General features: G+C 42.4%; 1 protein-coding gene across 6 annotated transcripts in view; it reads right to left on the reverse strand.

Annotated features, from left to right (window-relative positions):
* NKTR (natural killer cell triggering receptor) overlaps positions 1 to 18,746 on the reverse strand; it is a 37,645-nt gene that overhangs the window by 14,685 nt on the left and 4,214 nt on the right. For 5 of the 6 annotated variants that reach the window (XM_072327469.1, XM_072327467.1, XM_072327468.1 and 2 more), the window contains exons 3-6: positions 15,413 to 15,487; positions 11,323 to 11,430; positions 10,568 to 10,612; positions 8,945 to 9,032 (exon numbers count right to left, since the gene is read on the reverse strand). In XM_072327469.1, coding sequence (XP_072183570.1) covers positions 8,945 to 9,032; positions 10,568 to 10,612; positions 11,323 to 11,430; positions 15,413 to 15,487 — 316 coding nt within the window. Of the gene's footprint in view, positions 1 to 8,944; positions 9,033 to 10,196; positions 10,225 to 10,567; positions 10,613 to 11,322; positions 11,431 to 15,412; positions 15,488 to 18,746 lie in introns of those variants that run through there. The other variant, XM_072327472.1, reaches the window with a different exon arrangement.

The raw sequence follows: 18,746 nt of genomic DNA on the forward strand, positions 1-18,746 counted from the left end.
GATGGTAAAATAAAAATCAAGGATTCAGATGAAGTAAGAGCAGAATGGCACAGGAAAAAAAAAAACAAAAAAGGTGAAGGTAAGACAAAAACAGTGATAAAATCCAGTTACATACATGGAATTAAAACACCTCGCAGCTTACAGACATAGGAACTTTTTTCATCTTTTACATCAAAATTTGTTTGAAGTTTAGCTAACTGTGCATACTTGAAAGTTGTACCAAGTACCATTTTATGCATGCAACAAAAAATATTCAAGTCTCTTTATAAATACACATTTAAATATAACTAACACCTTTAATCACAGAGAAGATACAACTGGGAAGTAAATGTTGGGCAACTAATGTAGTTTACATGTTTCTGGAGTCGGTTCCATTTAAGAAGGAAATGGGAAAGCAGAGTTATCATATGTGATAGATTCTTTGCTTTTGCTTTTCTCTATGACTTTCTACCTACTTGATTGGCCGCATGACTCAGAATACAAAGCAGCCCTGTCTTTAACTGTCAGGACTGTAGCATTTCAGCTGATGAGCTCACAGGCTTCCCAGAAGAAACAGCAGCACATTGCAAGCAGACATAACGTGGTACCCTGCAGTTTACTTGTGTGATACATTCAGACTTGCTCCCTGTTTTTCAGGTTCCCACTTTTAACTGTTTCTAGCCTGAAGGGGAAAGGGAACTGCATTACATTTTGTGCATTCTGCTAATAGGCATTGGAGGCAGCTATGCTAAACTTCCAGGCTGGATTTAGACTGGAATATTCAAGGCTGTGCAGCTGTAAAGATATCTTAAGATTCAACTTTTTGATAGCAACTCTATGACTCGGCACCTCTCTATACTCTCCACTAAAAAGGAAAGCAAATTACTTCATCAGAATAATCTGTATCAGAAATTCTGATTTGAAAGTATTTGACTCCTCCCTTCCCCAGGCACTGCCTTGTCTTTCTAGCCTCCCTCCACTGTATTACTCCCCCCAGAGCAAAAATAGCACATTTTCAGTAACACAGACCTGGTACAATGACATCAGGCTTTCACTGCTACCATAAAATAGTGTTCAAGCACATGGCTGCACTCTTACTTTCAGCTATTAGCTGATGAGACGCTGCAGTGCTGGAATGCACGCAAAGGGTGGAAGTGCCCATCAGAAGTGCTTACACTCTGATTTCTTTAGGCTCCAAACACCAGACCTTCTGCTTCTGTAACCCTAATATTACAGAGAACCCCTTTAGGTTATATGCAGGGAAAGAGATGCTATCAAGCCATTTCATTTCTCAGCAGTAGGGGTGTTCCTTGTTTTTCCCTCACTATTCCTGCATCTTGCTGCAAAATGAAACATTCTCACAGCTTTGGAAGTTCTATCAGCAAAGTTAACTGCATTAATGACCTGCTGTTAAGTGAACATCGTGAGCAGGCATAATTATAAAGCGGAGTTTAAAGTAGTGATAGAAGTGGGTTACTTCAATGAAAGCAACAGCAAATGAGACTGAGCATTTAGAATCAGCTACAGAAAGCAATGAGTTCAGACACCCCTGATATGAATGCTGGAGCAACGTGCTCCTGCCATGCTGCAGCAGCACTTGGAGAGCAATCGAGCAAACTATTTCAGCATCAAATGCCTTTAGACTAGTCCTTGATAAACAAGGAAACCGAGAGTTGGTCACTGGTAAAGCCACTTAGCTTTTCATTGTGCTGATAGAGAAAGTGGACAGAATCCTTCTCATTTGCCTGCTCACGATGGGAAAGCACACAAAAGCATTACCCAGGAAGTAAACTTTCTAGATGCAAGAGGAGTTTGGCAACTTAAATCACTTCCAAAGGGAAGCAGAAACCAAACTCCTCATTGTTCCATTCTCTCACCTCGAGGTCATGGCTGTAGCACTGCAATTAGACTGCAAACATTTGCACTTCAGAAGTGCATGTCGAAGCTTTTGGCCTACGCTGCTCCTTTCAGTTCTTGGAACATTTGTACCTTGACCATAAAACTTCACCAGGACAAAACCTACGCATTACTTTGGCACTACAGAAGCTCAGAGTTACGATCGTTTCCTCCCAAGAAATAGTACTTCATTAAAACATTTCTCTACAGAAGTTTGGTAATTTATAACATTAACCAATCTGCCTCATAATAGCTACTGTTTTCCAAGTTATTTGCAGAAGGACAAATGTCTCTATTGCAAATTAATGCGAATTGGTTTAAGTTACTGCTGAAGAGAAGAGCATCTTTTCCATACAAGCGTTTCATTGCCCACCCCCCACCCCAAGAACCTGAGGCCTAGAAAAGGACTCAATGCACATAACAATATGACCAGAAAAACAAGAAAGATTAAAAACAGAAAGAGAAAAGGACACAGCCTTAGAGGAATGAGACATTACCTTTGGAGCGCACGATGTAACACAGTTTCTGTAAATTTTACACAAAAATGGCAGAAATAAATTGTAATACATTTTCAGACAAAACTGAGTCTACGTTTTTATTAAATACAAGTTTAAAATTCATATTAATCAAGTCGTATGCAGAACAAGGATGCCTAAAAAGAGGGCTCTAAATTTTCTTTAGAATACAAGGCACTTGGAGAACTACAGTCAGTTCTCTTCAACAACACCAAACTGCAGAAATAACTTCCTTGCATAAACTAGGAGAAAGATAAACTGTTAGAATCCTCCCAATCCCCTCCGAAAGGCTCAATCCAGCACGAGTGTTAGAACACATGCGCAACTTTAAGCAGAAGAATAACTGATTTCAGTGGGTCTGCTGATGTGCTGGTGGTTCTATCTGTGTTCAAATGCTCAACGGAACAAAGCGCTAATGATTTTAACCCAATACAGGGGAGGCTTAGGTTGGATCTTAGGAGGCAGTTTTTCACCCAGAGGGTGGTGACGCACTGGAACAGGTTGCCCAAGGAGGCTGTGGATGCCCCATCCCTGCAGGCATTCAAGGCCAGGCTGGATGTGGCTCTGGGCAGCCTGGGCTGCTGGTTGGCAACCCTGCACACAGAAGGCAGTTAAACTATATAAGCACAGTAATCCTTTTCTGCACAGGTCATTCTATGATCTACATGTGTGCTTCATAAGACGGAGGCCCTTAACTGCTTTGATTTATAAATGTAAGGTGCCGGTAAGCCCACAGCTTTATATAGTCCATAATTAGCTCACATCTTCCTTGTACTATGAAAGTTCTGCATAATAGGAGAAAAGCTGCTTTCTCTACAGTACATGAATGGTTACTGCAATGCTTGTGCTCAGAAGCATAGAGACAAGAACACTGCAGACACTAACAGGAAAAAACACACACCAACTGATGCTGGTGCAGTTCTGAAGGGCAGCAATGATTGAGGAATGCATCAGCAATTATCCACACATCGAAGCAGGGAGAAAGTGAAGTGATCCCTCTGTAATACGCTACACATAGAAGCATCCAGTGAACGCTTCTGCACGGGCTGTACTTCCACATCAGTCTTAATCCAACCACTGGGATCTGCCTGTGTGCCAAGTGCACAAACACCACTTTTGCTCAAAAATACTGCGAAATCAGCACCTTCCATCCATCGGTTTTGTTCACTTTCCTATCTCCGTAACTGGTTCGACAATCAGCTCACAGCTATTTCATTCACAGCAAAGGAAAAAGGGACGGCTGCTCAGGAACATGCCTGGTGTGGCACACTGGAAACCCTTGGATATGAGGCCTTTAAGGAAGGTTGTGATGTTCAGAAATCAGTTGTAAACCCTCACCATTGATTTCAATCTGTCATTTAGTGTTTCAGAGAGGTCAGTTCATTTGCTGGGCACGCTACACATCCACAGAATGGCTGAACCAAAAGGTTATTTAGTTTTGAGCAAGAAAAAACAGCTTGGGAGACACATTACACTGACAATAACCTCAATATCAAGGTGGGAATCTAACGTATCAAAACAGCCTCGAGTTTTAAATCAGTGGCTTTTGAACACAAAGGCAACAACTCAGCACTGAGCTGGTAAGGAACAACAAATCCTTAGACCACTCTTTATGTTGTAGTAAGGATGTATTCCTCAATTACTGAAGCTAACACATAACTAAGTAGCAAGGCAGTAAGTTAATCACTATTGAAAGCTTCCAAATGACAGCTAAGAAGCTGGATACTTGCATCCCTTCCACTGCTTTCTTTATGCTACCTTCTGCACACTCACATTTCTGCTTCTGTAGTAAATGCAGCTCGGTTGGTTTTGCATGACTTCAAAGAAGCAAAGCTGAGCACAAGCACTCATAAAATCCGCAGACTTTTACAGTACTTTCTATAATCACTTTCACGAGAGGTGCACTTATTCTGTATTACACCCTTCCTAGAAGGTTGGGCAGGGCCACAGGTGCAACAGGGGCTCGAAAGAGCCAAGGTACCTTCATCAGATCAGCTCAATAAGGAGCTAGTGAAGAACATCACCCAACAAGAACCCAGCTGCTGTGCTGACCAACCACAAGCAGGCTTACCACCTCCCCAGCTCTATCTAAATAAGTGACCTGAAGACATAAGCTGCATCTGTATAATGCTCTAGAGGTAGTACTTCACTCCCTTTAATAACAGTAAAAAAATAAAATAAAATAAAATAAAATAAAATAAAATAAAATAAAATAAAATAAAATAAAATAAAATAAAATAAAATAAAATAAAATAAAATAAAATAAAATAAAATAAAATAAAATAAAATAAAATAAAAATGATGCACTCTGTCAGAGCAGGGAGTGCTTCTAAAGACACGTAGGAACAGACCTGGCATGTCTGAAGCATGGATCCATGAAAACCAAGCCTGCAGTAGCTAAGCTCTCTCCTTTCAACCCAACTGCTCTAAGTAAGAACAGTCAACGAGCATCAAACACAGCAATTCTGATATGGGCTTGTTTAGCTTGGAGAAGGGAAGGCTCCAGGAAGACCTCATTGTGGGCATCCAGTACTGAAGGAAGCATATAAACAGGAGAGGGAATGGCTGTTTGTGAGGGTGGGCAGTGATAGGACAAGGGGGAATGGTTTGAAACTGAGATGGGGAGGTTTAGGTTGGATCTTAGGAGGAAGTTTTTCCCCCAGAGGGTGGTGATGCACTGGAACAGGTTGCCCAAGGAGGCTGTGGATGCCCCATCCCTGCAGGCATTCAAGGCCAGGCTGGATGTGGCTCTGGGCAGCCTGGGCTGCTGGTTGGTGACCCTGCACACAGCAGGGGGCTGGAACTGGATGAGCACTGTGGGCCTTTGCAACCCAGGCCATTCTATGATTCTATGACAGATGTGCTTCCTTTGCTCTCGTTCTGCACCTTGCCAGTTCCTAGCGATGCCTTCCATTCATTCTCCCAACTCTACACTCACACTTCCTAACTCCACTTGCATCACTTGCAGAACTGACCATTGCAGATCACACCTTAATGACTTTGAGTCCCGTGGTGACCAGTTTGCTAACGCAGTCTGTCAAGGAGATTTGCTGCCTGATTATTTCCTACAAAGATAGTTATTCCTGATGACACTTAATGCAGTAAGCAGGGAAAGTGCATTTGATGAGCAAGTGAAAACATATATTCAAGATCCCCCTATTTTTTCAGTCTCAGCTGAATAAAGAGTTATAAATTAACTTACTTGCACTCCCTACTTGCTACATTTGGCACATACGCATTTTTCCTCATGACAAACTGCTGAATAATCGAGCATTCCTTTAAGTAGAACATTTTCATTTCAGTTTATAGTAAACTACTAAAGGAAGTAAGTGATGTTATTAAAGACAATCTGTAGAAACACACCGTACATTCCCTAAAGTAACCACACAAATGTCAGCAAGCAGGACTGCTTTAATATACAACTTTTTCAAGTCTTAAATCAGAAACTGTCCAGATATCACCTTCAGTAGCTGATTTCCTACTTTGAATCTCGAAATTCAAACACTACGTGAAGCAGAAACCAAGCTCCACCCTTAAAAAGATCCACGTACAAATACAGGCTGTTGGCCTCCATGTTTCACCATCCATCCTTACCTGTTCACTAATCAAGTTACTGAAAATGAACCTGACTTCCCCACTGTCTGTATATATGCGCATCTGCCATTGGGGGCGCTCTCCTATGGATATTGTAATCGTACTCACTTCCACAGTAAGCTGCAGAGCTGGAGGCCAATGGTGGGATTCAGCTTAAATGCACACAACTATGTTAAAAAAAGGCATCTATAAATGTGTTAGGCAGGGTTTTAGTGGAGGAAAGTTGCTCTCTGTGAGCAGGGCCCAGCAGCTGCTCCATGCCAGATCATAGCCAGCTCCAGCTGCTCCAAAAGCGACCCACTGCTGGGCAGAGCTAAGCCATTAGCAATCCTGGTTGTGCTCTGGGAGTGCAGGTGTAAGAAATAAAAAAGGCTGTGCAACTGCAGATGGGAGAGAGGAGTGAGAAATAAGAGAGAAGCAGCCCCGGGGCCACCAGGGTTAGTGCAAGAGGAGGGCAGGAGGTGCTCCAGGCATGGAGCAGAAGCTCCCTGCAACCCAAGAAAGGCCTATGGAAAAGCAGGCTATCCCTGTGCAGCCCATGGGCATCACACAGAGCACATCTCCAGGTGCAGCAGGGACAGAGAGCGACCTTAAAGGAGTGGGAGAGTCCAAGTATTATGGACAGACCACAACCCCTGCTCCTCTGTGCCACGAGGAAGAAGAGGGTGAGCAGAGAGAAGGGGCTTTTAGTTGTCACTGCTCCAGTGTATTGGCAGTAGTCAATGAACTATGTTCATCTCCCTCATGCAGAATCTGTTTTGCCTCTGATAGTTAATTGACAGGTGATCTCCTTGTTTGTATCTCAACCCATGAGCTTTTCACTGTGTTTTCTCTCCCTATTCACCTGAGGAAGGGCAGTAACAGTGTGGCACGGTGGACTTCTGCTGCCCATCAGTGTGAAGCCACCCCAGCTAGGCACAACGCTCAATTGCCATCCTGAGCTCTGTGCTACCCCTGCTGGCTTCCAGCTGCTGCTCCAGGAGGGCTGGGTGTCCCGCAGATGGTGAGCTGCATCTACATGCCCTGTTCTTGGAATACACAAAGATCTCTCAAACAACATTTACTGCATGCAATAAAAAGCCCCGGTCAAAAGGGTCATACAAATCTACAGCATTACAATGTGCATTGAAGACTTGCACAGCAACCAATCTAAACCTCACTGATACTCTGGGAATTTAATCCTGCACACGATTCATTTGTGTAACCTTAAGGTAAAGTGGTGCCATTTGAATATGCTGCAGGACAGCCAAGAAAAAGATAATAAGTACCTTTTAAAATAATCCCGCTTCAATGAAAGCACTCTCAAGCTCTGTTCACATTTTACTGTCCTAGGTAAGTTATAATTTAGCATCTAACACAAGCTTAGGATGTTCCTGTGCATGGTGAGAGACAGGGTGTCCATTAAGTACATTGAATTTAATTGAGCAAGTAAGCTGAGCCTACTGCTAGAAGTGAAAGAGGAAGACATCTGAATTAAATACAGGAGCAAAAAGAAACTTTAGAGCCCTCAAATGACAGCTTTCTTGATAGATGTAGCACCATTAAGTTTTCATGTGTTTTTGTTCAGATAAGCTTAAAAATGGAAAATTGCGACACGAGAATCAGAAGATTTATCGTCAGGTGATAAACAGCAAAGCAGTGTTCTGCAGAGTGCTTTTTAAACACGTTCTTTTTTTGTACAGAGGTTGTTTCTCATGTTAGTGTATATATATATATATAAATATCTCCATTTGGATTCACTGTAAGGAAGCATATCACCTCAAAGATGCCTTGAGGCTAAGAGAAAATAAGCTCTTGACATGATTTTCTCTCTTTGGAAAGTCAGAACAGTAGGAACTGAAAGACTCTCCCTTAGGTTTCTTATTAACTTTCCATTTTTAGGGCATTCTTTAGGAAGAGACCTAAAAATGCCTCTTATCTGAACTTCATTGTGTCATACTGAAGCTCTTTCTCAGGCAACAAAAAGAAAAGGAAAACTCTTCAGGAGAATTTCCTCCTTTACCGAAGACAGTGAAGCGCCATTCACTCATCCCCCAAGAAAGATGGCAAAGAAAAAAAAGCTTTTTACAGCTAAACAACCACAGCAGAATTTAATTGCAGAAACACCAGCATTATTCCCTAATGAAGGTTCTTAGCACCAGCCCAAATTGTGAACCACATCTTCCCAAATACAAGCTGTTAAACACTGGACCCAGAATGCAACTACTTCAATCAAAAGAGCCTGACTGCCATCACACCTGAGAATTTACCCACAATTGAAACGTGTGTTCTACAATTGGACAGGATGGGGCAATATGCTGGGATGGATTCATTTTTGTTTCTTTAAGATTACGTTGGAAAACCTGATTTTTCAGCACGTTATTTTCTACAGCATCGGGACCGTGACAATTAATGTACACACGTCAACAGTACTATTCAACAGTATAGAAAAGAATTATGTCAGGAACGGGAACTCCAGAAGAAAAGCAACAAAACTAAATGAGGTCCCCCTCCCCAGAATGAAATAATTATAAAAAACCCTGTTTCCCAAAGGAAATCATAAGCTATATTTGAAATAGCATATGTGAAAACATACAGGCCATCTCTATCATAGGCCTTGCTGACTCCTATGTATAATGCTCAGCACTGTAATTCACGAGTATTCTGTGAAGACTTGGTTGGTACAACACAAAACCAAAGAATCTGATTCTGGACACTCAGCACAATAGCACAGTCATCATTTTAGGGTATCAAACAAGGAACAACAAGCAATCCCATAGAACCCACTTCTAACCCAAACAAAAGCCCCATGCAACTGGTGGTAAATGTTGTTTCCTACTAGAGCTCTGCAGGTATCCACTCAAGCCTATTCAAAGTAAGGTGGATAACATCGTTAAGAGATAATTTAGCAATACCATCTTTCTCATGAACAGCGCTCCTCTGTTTAACAAAAGCTCGACTGTCAGATCACATCTACTCACATGAAAAATTGGGAACCATTGGTATGTTTCCCTCGGTTTGCCATTGACAAAAGGAACGCTCTGTCATGTTTGAGAATAAAGTTTTCATCTGTTTGAAGAAAAAATATGTTTGTCAGATTTTCCCTGACAAGGAATGCAAGTCAGATTTTCTTAGTAACTTATGGGTACTACAAGGAGAAATTCTTCCGCTGCTAAAGAAACTTGAACAGGTTGGAAACAGAACAGAAATCTAATTGAGCCTCTCCAAAGTTACAGCAGAAACACTCATCAGACAGAAAACATTCTTTTATACAGGAAGTTACAGCAATGCCGTGCACATCTCTAATGAAAATGAATGTAAAGGTGATCCCAAAACAAGCCCTCGTGTATACCATACTGTTATTTATGGGCTCCCAGTGAAACGGCCATTTCCCTGGCATGGAACATTGAGAGCAACCCATCCAAACTGGATGCCTCCAAACACACAGGAATAAACCAAACCCTGAATACCAGAAAGAGGAACTAAAGAATACATTCTTCCTTCAATCTCAATGTAAAAGCAATTAAGACTGAACTAAACATGCATTTCATATTCCAGGGCATTAAAGAGGACTTCTGGCTGCACGGCATAGTATAAAACCAGATATGGTTCTGAAGCTCCTTTTCAAAGGTAAAAATTACATTTTGGGCATACGAAGCTGTTATTTTTAAGATTATATATCAAAGCACAATACTGCATGTTTAGAACTTACCACCTTTAATGCACTCTCTTTAGAAACAAACCCTAGGAACATCTTATTAACACTTCAATACCATAGTAACTACCTGGGTTTTGTTTTATTGTTGTTGTAGCAAGAAAGAATGTTATATCCTTAAATAAATACTTCATAAACTCACCATTTTCCTTCCAACAACTGTTTTTAAAAAGAGGTAAATATACATTTAAAAAACTCTTTGCAAGGAAAGCAACTCGTGTAGCATATAAACAAACACTTTAAAAAGGAACACCAGAAATACAAACCTTCAGTAGGGAAGGGGAGAAAAGGGACGTTAAACAAAAGAAGAAAAAAAAATTGTTTAGAACTGAAAATTATGCCAGTGTTCTCTCAGAATCAGTCATTAACCCTCAGAAAGGTTAGACACAGAACTCCTCATTTCTCCAAGCAACACAGATATCCATCTACAAACGGATGTATCAGTTGTCTATGTATTTACTAGGGAAGGTACAAGGGAACAGAGTTTGAATTTGTGTTACTGAGCTTTTGTCTCTTACCTTTTCATTTTGCAAAAGACCACATTCTCTATAAACAAAAGAATATGTTGACAGTTTTAGGCAGGAAGATAGGAGTTTATTCATGAATAAAGTTGCCTAACCTCCATGCTGAAAGTCATGTTTAACCAATAATGTTAGCCTTAATTAATTGTCAGTTAAAGTTAAATATTACCAAAAACAAAACAAAACAAAAACAAAAAACAACAAAAAACAAACTATCTGAAAGTCATGCATATAAAAATAATTCTCATGCAGTATTAGTTTCATGCAAAAGGTGATCTATAAGTAGGCCTCTCTTTTCATTAAGTATCTTGGGAATCAAGACTTCTCAGAACGGAATTGAAAATCTGTGAAGATATACTTGCTCTTACCTTTAAAATAGCCACCATAAATAGATTCACCTCCTTTTCCATTACCTGTGCATTAAAAAAGTAAGAATTAAACCTTTTGTTCTGTTCATATAAAGCGCTGTGCATAAGGTGTGCCAATTTATAACACGCCAGGATACTCCAGCCAGTTACTAACAGCTAAGCATAAGGCCCTTAATTAAAAGGCAGGACCGTTCATTATACAGTTCATTATCTTGTTGACACTCAGAATATTGAAAATGAAGACTGCTTTGGTGCCTCTGAACACTAGAAAGCCTGAAGCGAGGCTCCAAAGGCTAATTCTCCCTGCTGCTTGCTGAAGCAGCAGCAACAGAAAATACAACAGCAAGCAAAAAAGACAAGAGTAGGCATCACCAACAACCTTGTCCTGCTCAGAGACCGCCACAATGAGAATAGCAAGTAGCTACGTTATCTTTACTTCCACTTGATCATCAATGCAAGACAGTCATCCGCCACATACATTTTATCAGTCATAGTTTATGTACATTATATCAGTTTATAACACTTCCAAGATACAGGATACAAGAAAGCAGATTTTTCAACACAAAAAGCAGCAATATAGTTTGGATTGGAATTCTGCTTTAATGTTATCAACTCTAGCAAGGCTGCTCTCTTCTTTAAATTAAGAATTCTTTCTAAAGTATCAACATCAGGCATTGTAATATTTACATGCTGTATTCCAAAGTTACATTATAACCACGGAGATGATAACGTTTGATTCACAGAACACCTTTTACCTTCGCTGAAGTCCCCTCCCTGAATCATGAAGTTTTTAACCACGCGATGGAACGTAGTGCCTTTGTAACACAACTTCTTCCCAGTTGTTTTGCCGATTCCTTTTTCACCTGCAAGAAGTTTAAAGACAAAAAAAACCAATCAGCAGATCATCACTGAATAAATTCAAGGATCACAGCCCTCCAGTGCTTGAACGTCTTAACTGTAAAAGCAAATACATTCCTGCCTGTTGCCTCTTGGCCTCCCACAAACAGCAGCCTGGTAGGTGAAGTTCAGCCCCAGGCCCTAACAACGTTCTGTCCTGCCAACCTAATCTGAGAGATTTTGTACAAGGTTCCCAACAGCAGACTCCTGTTGAGATTACAGGAAGGCGAGTTCCTGACAAAGCTCCAAAAAGAAAATGGCCTTATGTTTACCTGACAGATGGACTGACTCAAAGACCTGCAAATGCTGTCTTGCAAGTCCAGATGCTTTTATTTAAACGCAAGGAGAACTGTGCTGTTGAGACAGACAGCATTCCTTCACAGTAGCCAGGTCTGTGTCTGACAGCAATGACTGCCTGCAGGACATCAGCCAGAATCACCCTGTCCTCCTCCACCTGTTTCTGACAGAGATTACAGAGGGAGCAGCAGGGCCATGGGGAGAGGCACAGCTTTTGGAACACTGGGATCTGGTCTTAGGGCACAACACGTCTCCCTGAAACAAGTTTTGTACATTATTCAATAAACGCAGTCCTTGTATACAACTAAAACAGGATGCCAACACCAGGAAACGGCGCTACATAATCCTGCTGCTGTATCGTTGGATCCTGCAGTGAACAGTAAGAACATCCCTAAGCCTGGCCTACTGCTCCTGGTCACTGTTCTTATCTGTGGCTCTATGCAGAAAGCAGCAACCTCAGGAAAGAGCTCACAGTTCAGATGCTGAGGCGATATATGTAATGTCATAGTTTTATTTGAGGAAGATAATTCTCTTTGTAAAGACAGGTACGATGGGAAGGCATTGGGAGTGATGGCATTTGTCTGTTTTCCTGATAACCTTTAGCACAGGAAGGACATGGAGCTCTTGGAGTAGGTCCAGAGGAGGCCACTAAGCTGATCAGAGGGCTGGAGCAACACGCCTGTGAGGAAAGGCTGAGGGAACTGGGCCTGTTTAGCTTGGATAAGAGAAGGCTCCGGAGAGACCTCATTGTGAGCATCCAGTATTTGAAGGGAGTGTATAAACAGGACGGGGAATGGCTGTTTGTGAGGGTGGGCACTGATAGGACAAGGGGGAATGGTTTGAAACTGAGACGGGGAGGTTTAGGTTGGATATGAGGAGGAAGTTTTTCACCCAGAGGGTGGTGACGCACTGGAACAGGTTGCCCAAGGAGGCTGTGGATGCCCCATCCCTGCAGGCATTCAAGGCCAGGCTGGATGTGGCTCTGAGCAGCCTGGTCTGGTGGTTGGTGACGCTGCACATAGCAGGGGGTTGGAACTGGATGAGCACTGTGGGCCTTTGCAACCCAGGCCATTCTATGGTTCTATGATGAACCATTTTGCACAAGCAATGCTCTTCTGAAGCGGCTGAACACCTGCCCACTGAAGGGAAGCCTCAAGCAGGCCATGTCTACAAGCACAGCAAAACAAGCTTTTGCTTTATCAGCAAACAATCTTGATTTCACCCACCCTACATTTCCAGTTCTTTCCCCCATACCACCTGGGGACAGCGAGTGAACATGTGTGTGACACTGAGCTGCTTACAGAGTTAAGTCACAGTTCTTTTGGCACCCAACACAAGGAACCAACAGTCGAATCATGAGGAACTGGAGTGCTAAACCAAATTTATAGATGCCAGAGCTGTTTAGTTGCTAATTGGTATGCTCCCATGCTTGTCACAAGGCTTGCTTGCCTTATAGTCCAGTGCTCATTAGCAGCTGCTTTTTCTTTTACTCTTTGTTCTACTCCTTATGATCCTGCTTGGCTATGACTGGGAACATTCTGATAACAGCAGTGGCCATGAGCTCGGGCTGGCAAACAGCACCTCGCTGCCATTCCTTCACACCATACTGAATGGCAGCAGCTGGAACTCCAGAGGGAACCCGAGTCAGAGGGACTGTGAGCTGTGGTGTACATGGGAGCAAACACACCCGGCAGCATATGTGACTATAGACAAGACCACACCAGAATGCCTCAAGGCACCTGTGACCATGTATAAAGCAGACCCAGCAGATGCCTGGAGGGACCATGGCCAATGGATGAGCCCAGGCTGGAGCAGAAGGGAAGGGAGTTCAATGCCACGTAAAGCCTGGTGGCCTGGTCCAAAAGGCAAGAAGTTGGAGATTACAATGGATGCAACTTTCAACTGTTGCAACCCATGACTTGAGTTGCACGTTACAGCAAGTCTAACAGCAGGAATCCCCTGAGCCAACAGAGGATGAGCCTCACAGGGAGCTGTGAAAGTGGCTCTGCCATCCAGTAACACCAGGTTGCTCCCGTCCCAAACCCCAACCATAACAGATGGGTACTGAATCACGGACTGAGACCTTAGTGATGTGTTACAGACATTTCACAGGGGCGGTCCATACTCCAGTGGAACAATATCTGTGTATTAACCAAAGAGAGATGATTAATGAGGGCATAGTAGAAAGCATGTGACCTGAGCATGAAGTAAGTGGTATGGAATAAGGTGTGGTTATTGCCAAGGCTTTAGCTGGAACCGAGTAAAATTTCTCCATAGATGTTTGTATGATGCTGTGCAATAGAGCAGGGAAGATCTGCATGATGCAGATAAATTGGCAGTAACAAACACACTGGAAGAACCTGTCATAGAGAAGCAGAAAGGCAGGCAGCAGTTCCTAGGAAGCAACTCAAGCAAACTAAACAGCAGCACAGACATACTTGGAACAAACAAGAATATAACATTAGCCATGCAACCTGAGTCTCTAATCTCAGCAATCCCAAATTCAATCTGGAGTTACAGTGACAGTGAAATGGCTTCTAAGGGCAAGAGCAAAAAATAATGCAATTTAATTCTCTAAATCACTGCTTACAGCAAAATAAGAAATGCAAGCATTCTATGTGCATTCTTCTCTCTCATAATTTAATCATATATTTATATATCACATAAAAATATATTTTTAAAAGATATCTATCAAATCGTGGCTCCATCCTATGAATACACAGCAGCAAACAAATTGCAAGGATTAATCCAGTGTTTGAAGGAGCTTTTATGTCTGTGAATGTGATCTGAAGAATAGACAGGACTCAAGACTTCGGGTTCTCTCTGTGTTCTGCCAACTAAAGACAGATTCTGTCTGGAAACGTCAATGAAACATGAACGGTCAGTTGTAGAGCAGAGTTTAAACAGGTATGCAAAACAAAGCTGTAAAATCTTTTTATGGCTTTTTTCCTGCTAAGTACTTGTTTGTTTTACACCTCGTGATTTCCAGCTAACTTTAACCAAGCAGAGCCACTTTTAAAGGAATTAAAACATGAGCTACAGAACATGAGGAGCAGACATTACACCAGCCAGCCTATTGGCTAACTTTAAAAGAGCCTTAATTGGTGCAGTTTAAGGTACACAGGACATGAAGACCAAGACACACTGAATGAATTCCTTGCATAACACCATCCCTGCTGTACTGTTATACACCCAAAACATGCTTTTATTGTATAACAGTAATCAAAACCTTACATGGAGTCAAGTGTCACCACGGCACTGTGCAGTGACATTAACACCTGATGTCTCTCCTGATGAAGCCCTGCTCACCTTTCCTCTGTGTGTAACATGGGTGGTCAATAATTCCTCCATTGCTTTAGTTGTATCTATTTTCTTTAACAAAGCCCAAATGAGGGAGGGACGATAATGTTTTGTTCCACTAAGTGACAAGCTTGCACTCTGGAATTCTGTAGCTGCTCCAAATCAGTAACCATTACAGAACTCCAGGCTACTCCCAGTGCTGCTAAATGCTCCTGAGCACTACTGAGACTCAGCTTTGTTCTCATCAGGAAAAGAAACAACCAAACAAAACTTATTAGCTACAACTTGCGCTTGTTTAAAGAAACGGTTGTAAGAAACATTCAAGTTGTTAAATAAAAGCATGCTACTTACCCGAGCACAAGCAAAGGAAGTTTTTGCAAGTCTTTGGACATATATCTGAGAAGAGCTGAAACATAATTCGACCAACTGGAAGATTAAAAGAAAACAAGAAGTTTCACAATTCTTTATGACGATAGAAGAAAAACAGCATATGAATAAATCTGCATAACTGCATCTTAATTCTACACTTTGTTATGAACCATAAATGCAACGGAACCCTTGGCCTAAAAATGCTTTAGTTTCAATTGAAAGTGTAACAGCTGAATCAATTAAGGAAAACAAAAGACACGTGGGACAGCATTAGCAGTTTCAGGACTAATACTTCAGTTGCCAAATACTATGAATCAAACACTGCTGCCTCTCTGTACAATTTGAACAGAGCAACCCCCCACTCTCAGTACAGCTACTCCCACACCATGGGTAGCGCTCAGACTGTGCACCTTGGAAACTGATTAAAACACAGAAGAATTCACTGAAGAACTATTTTAGAACTGTTTCACATTTCCTATTTCCTGAGATTTCCATTTCTGGGACTCCTATTCCTACAGTCCAAACATAAATGCAGTCGGATGCATGAAATCCTTAACAATAACTTTGTGATTTATGCAGTTCCCGTCTCTGTATTGCGATATGAGGTATAAATTAAGGGTTAAATGCCACATGGCAGGCCAGCATTACAGGAAAGCCAGCCAGAATCTATTAATGTGCACCACCCTCTAGTGGTACACACCGGTAAGACTTCTACGTAATCACTGAACTACCGAGGAATTACTTCTTCCCCTTCCCTTAAAGAAAAAGGGAATTTAAAACGTATTATGTCAATTATTTTGGCACCACGAATTATCCTGAGAGGCTCCTAAGAAATGTTATTTAATTTTAAGGCCTTGTCCAAATACGCACAACTGTCAGTATTTTTGGATCACTAAGGATGAAAAACAACACAGGGACCACCTGCATTTTGTATCTCAGCTAGAAATCCAAGCTGCCTTTAGCTGTTGAAACAACTATTTCCTTAACAGCAGTAGGAATATTCTCGGAGGATTTGTTAGGAAGAAAAACCTTAAGCACAAGGAGAGACAGCCTTCAAAGAATGAAAAAAATGGCAAAGAAGTTGTCAATTTGCATTGCAAGCACGGCAATTCAGAACAGAAATCCCATTGCTCTGCGTGCAAAAGTGTTGAACTGAGCAGTGACAAAGTGCTCAGAGCCAGGCACACGTTTCCTCCTGCACTGCCTATGTGAAATAACACACAATGCTTTTCATGGGAAGGAAAACCCATCTCTGCACTAAGAGCAGAGCTGCTGATAGATCAAGCTGACAGCCGTGGGATAAGCAGGAGGCATCCCCACCTCAGGGCTCCAGAAGAGCCTTTGGCCCCCAGGCACTGCACAGCAGCCATCCCACGGTGAGCTCCTGGCCCACATACACAGCACTGCAAGCAGCACACACCACTTGGGACTCCTGGAGGAAGAGCCTCATTTCTGCTTCCTGAGGACAACAAGGCAGAATGCACACACACATTCCTAACTCAGATGGTCTGGGTTGGAAGGGACTTCAAGGATCACGAAGCTCCAGCACCCTCCACCACAGGCAGGGCCACCAACCTCCCCATATCATACCAGCCCAGGCTGCCCAGGGTCCCATCCAACCTGGCCTTGAACACCTCAAGGGATCCACGACTTCAGCAGCACCTTCCAGTGTTTTGTCAGTAAGATCTGCTAATGCATCATGCCTTTCAACTCCCACAAACTGCAAAGTGCACACCTGGCATCAGAAGACTACAGATTCCATGTTAAAAATAAGCCAATCTCCCCTCCCCATCACCCAAAGTGCTGCTCACCTTCTTACATCCCGTTACATAAAACGCTGCAGCGTGCTTATAAATACACCAACCACACACTGTGCATCCATCTGCTGGGCCACTACCTGTGTTCTAACTGATACTGTCACTGAGAGGTGAGATCAGCCTCTGCCAAACAGCTGAGGGCATGAGCCAAAGATCAAACATGCTGACACAGCCTGATCAGATGCATGAAGTTACTGCTGTTCATTTAACACACCAAAAATATACATGTTCAAAGTCAGCTTAAAAATCTATGAACCTTGAAAACATAGAAGTGCCTCATTTGAAGCCTGGAATGAAGCGTGAGTTGATGTAATAAAGGTGTAAAAGGGCACCCAAGGTGTTACTGACTCCCTCAAATTTCCCCTTCTCTGAAATAATCCACTGCCAATGATTTTTCCAGATTCATTTCCCTGATATAAAGCTTATATTACCCACATGGGGAACAGGCTTGCTGTGACTAAGGCTCAAATGGTACCTTAAAGCAGAACCAACAGCACAAGAGAGTTGTTCAGGTGAGCAAGGCCTGCACACACAGCTCTGCTGGGACCTCAGCTGGCACTGGCCAACAGGTGGGCCTGCAGAGGGCTGTGCTACATGTGGACTTAACCACAGACACTGAGCTGCTGGTTCTTCCTAATGATGAAACTCACCTAACTTAGCATGCAGACCCTCCGGGAGAACGAGGAAGTTATGCTGATTTCACACTCCTTGCTGATCATAAATCAGCACTTTGATAAAGTACTCATAGATATTTTTGGGTAGAAATTGGAATAAATGATAAAAAAGTATTTCTGGTCCGTTAATTAAATACAATAAATGATGCACAGAGAAATTCTAACGTGTTTCAAAGTTCCATTTCATAAAGCTTTACGAACAGCTAATGAGGCTACATCAGGTACAGAAACCAGACAGCATCACGACCAAAACTAAGCTAATTTCAAAGCTCCATTTTTCTGAGTGCAAGATGAAAACTACCTTCAGTTTTGGTTTTGAACCCTTAATTCTTCAGCTACAGAAGTGGTAGTTCAACGTTCAATTGAAACGACAACGATTCACAGTAGGAACATCCATGTTGTAACATAACACAGACTCCTGTTAGCAAAGTTTATTAAAATCATGGAATCATTATAGGATGGCCTGGTGTGCAAAGGCCCACAGTGCTCATCCAGTTCCAACCCCCTGCTGCGTGCAGGTCACCAACCAGCAGCCCAGGCTGCCCAGAGCCACATCCAGCCTGGCCTTGAATGCCTGCAGGGATGGGGCATCCACAGCCTCCTTGGGCAACCTGTTCCAGTGCGTCACCACCCTCTGGATGAAAAACTTCCTCCAAAGATCCAACCTAAACCTCCCTGTCTCAGTTTCAAACCACTCTCCCTTGTCCTATCACTGCCCACCCCCACAAACAGCCGTCCCCCCTCCTGTTTATACTCCCTTCAAGTACTGGAAGGATGAAAATGCCCACTTATCTCAAATACTTATCCATTGGCTTCCCCCAGTTG

Source organism: Excalfactoria chinensis, chromosome 2 (assembly GCF_039878825.1).
Source record: "Excalfactoria chinensis isolate bCotChi1 chromosome 2, bCotChi1.hap2, whole genome shotgun sequence".
Classification (NCBI taxonomy): Eukaryota; Metazoa; Chordata; class Aves; order Galliformes; family Phasianidae; genus Excalfactoria; species Excalfactoria chinensis.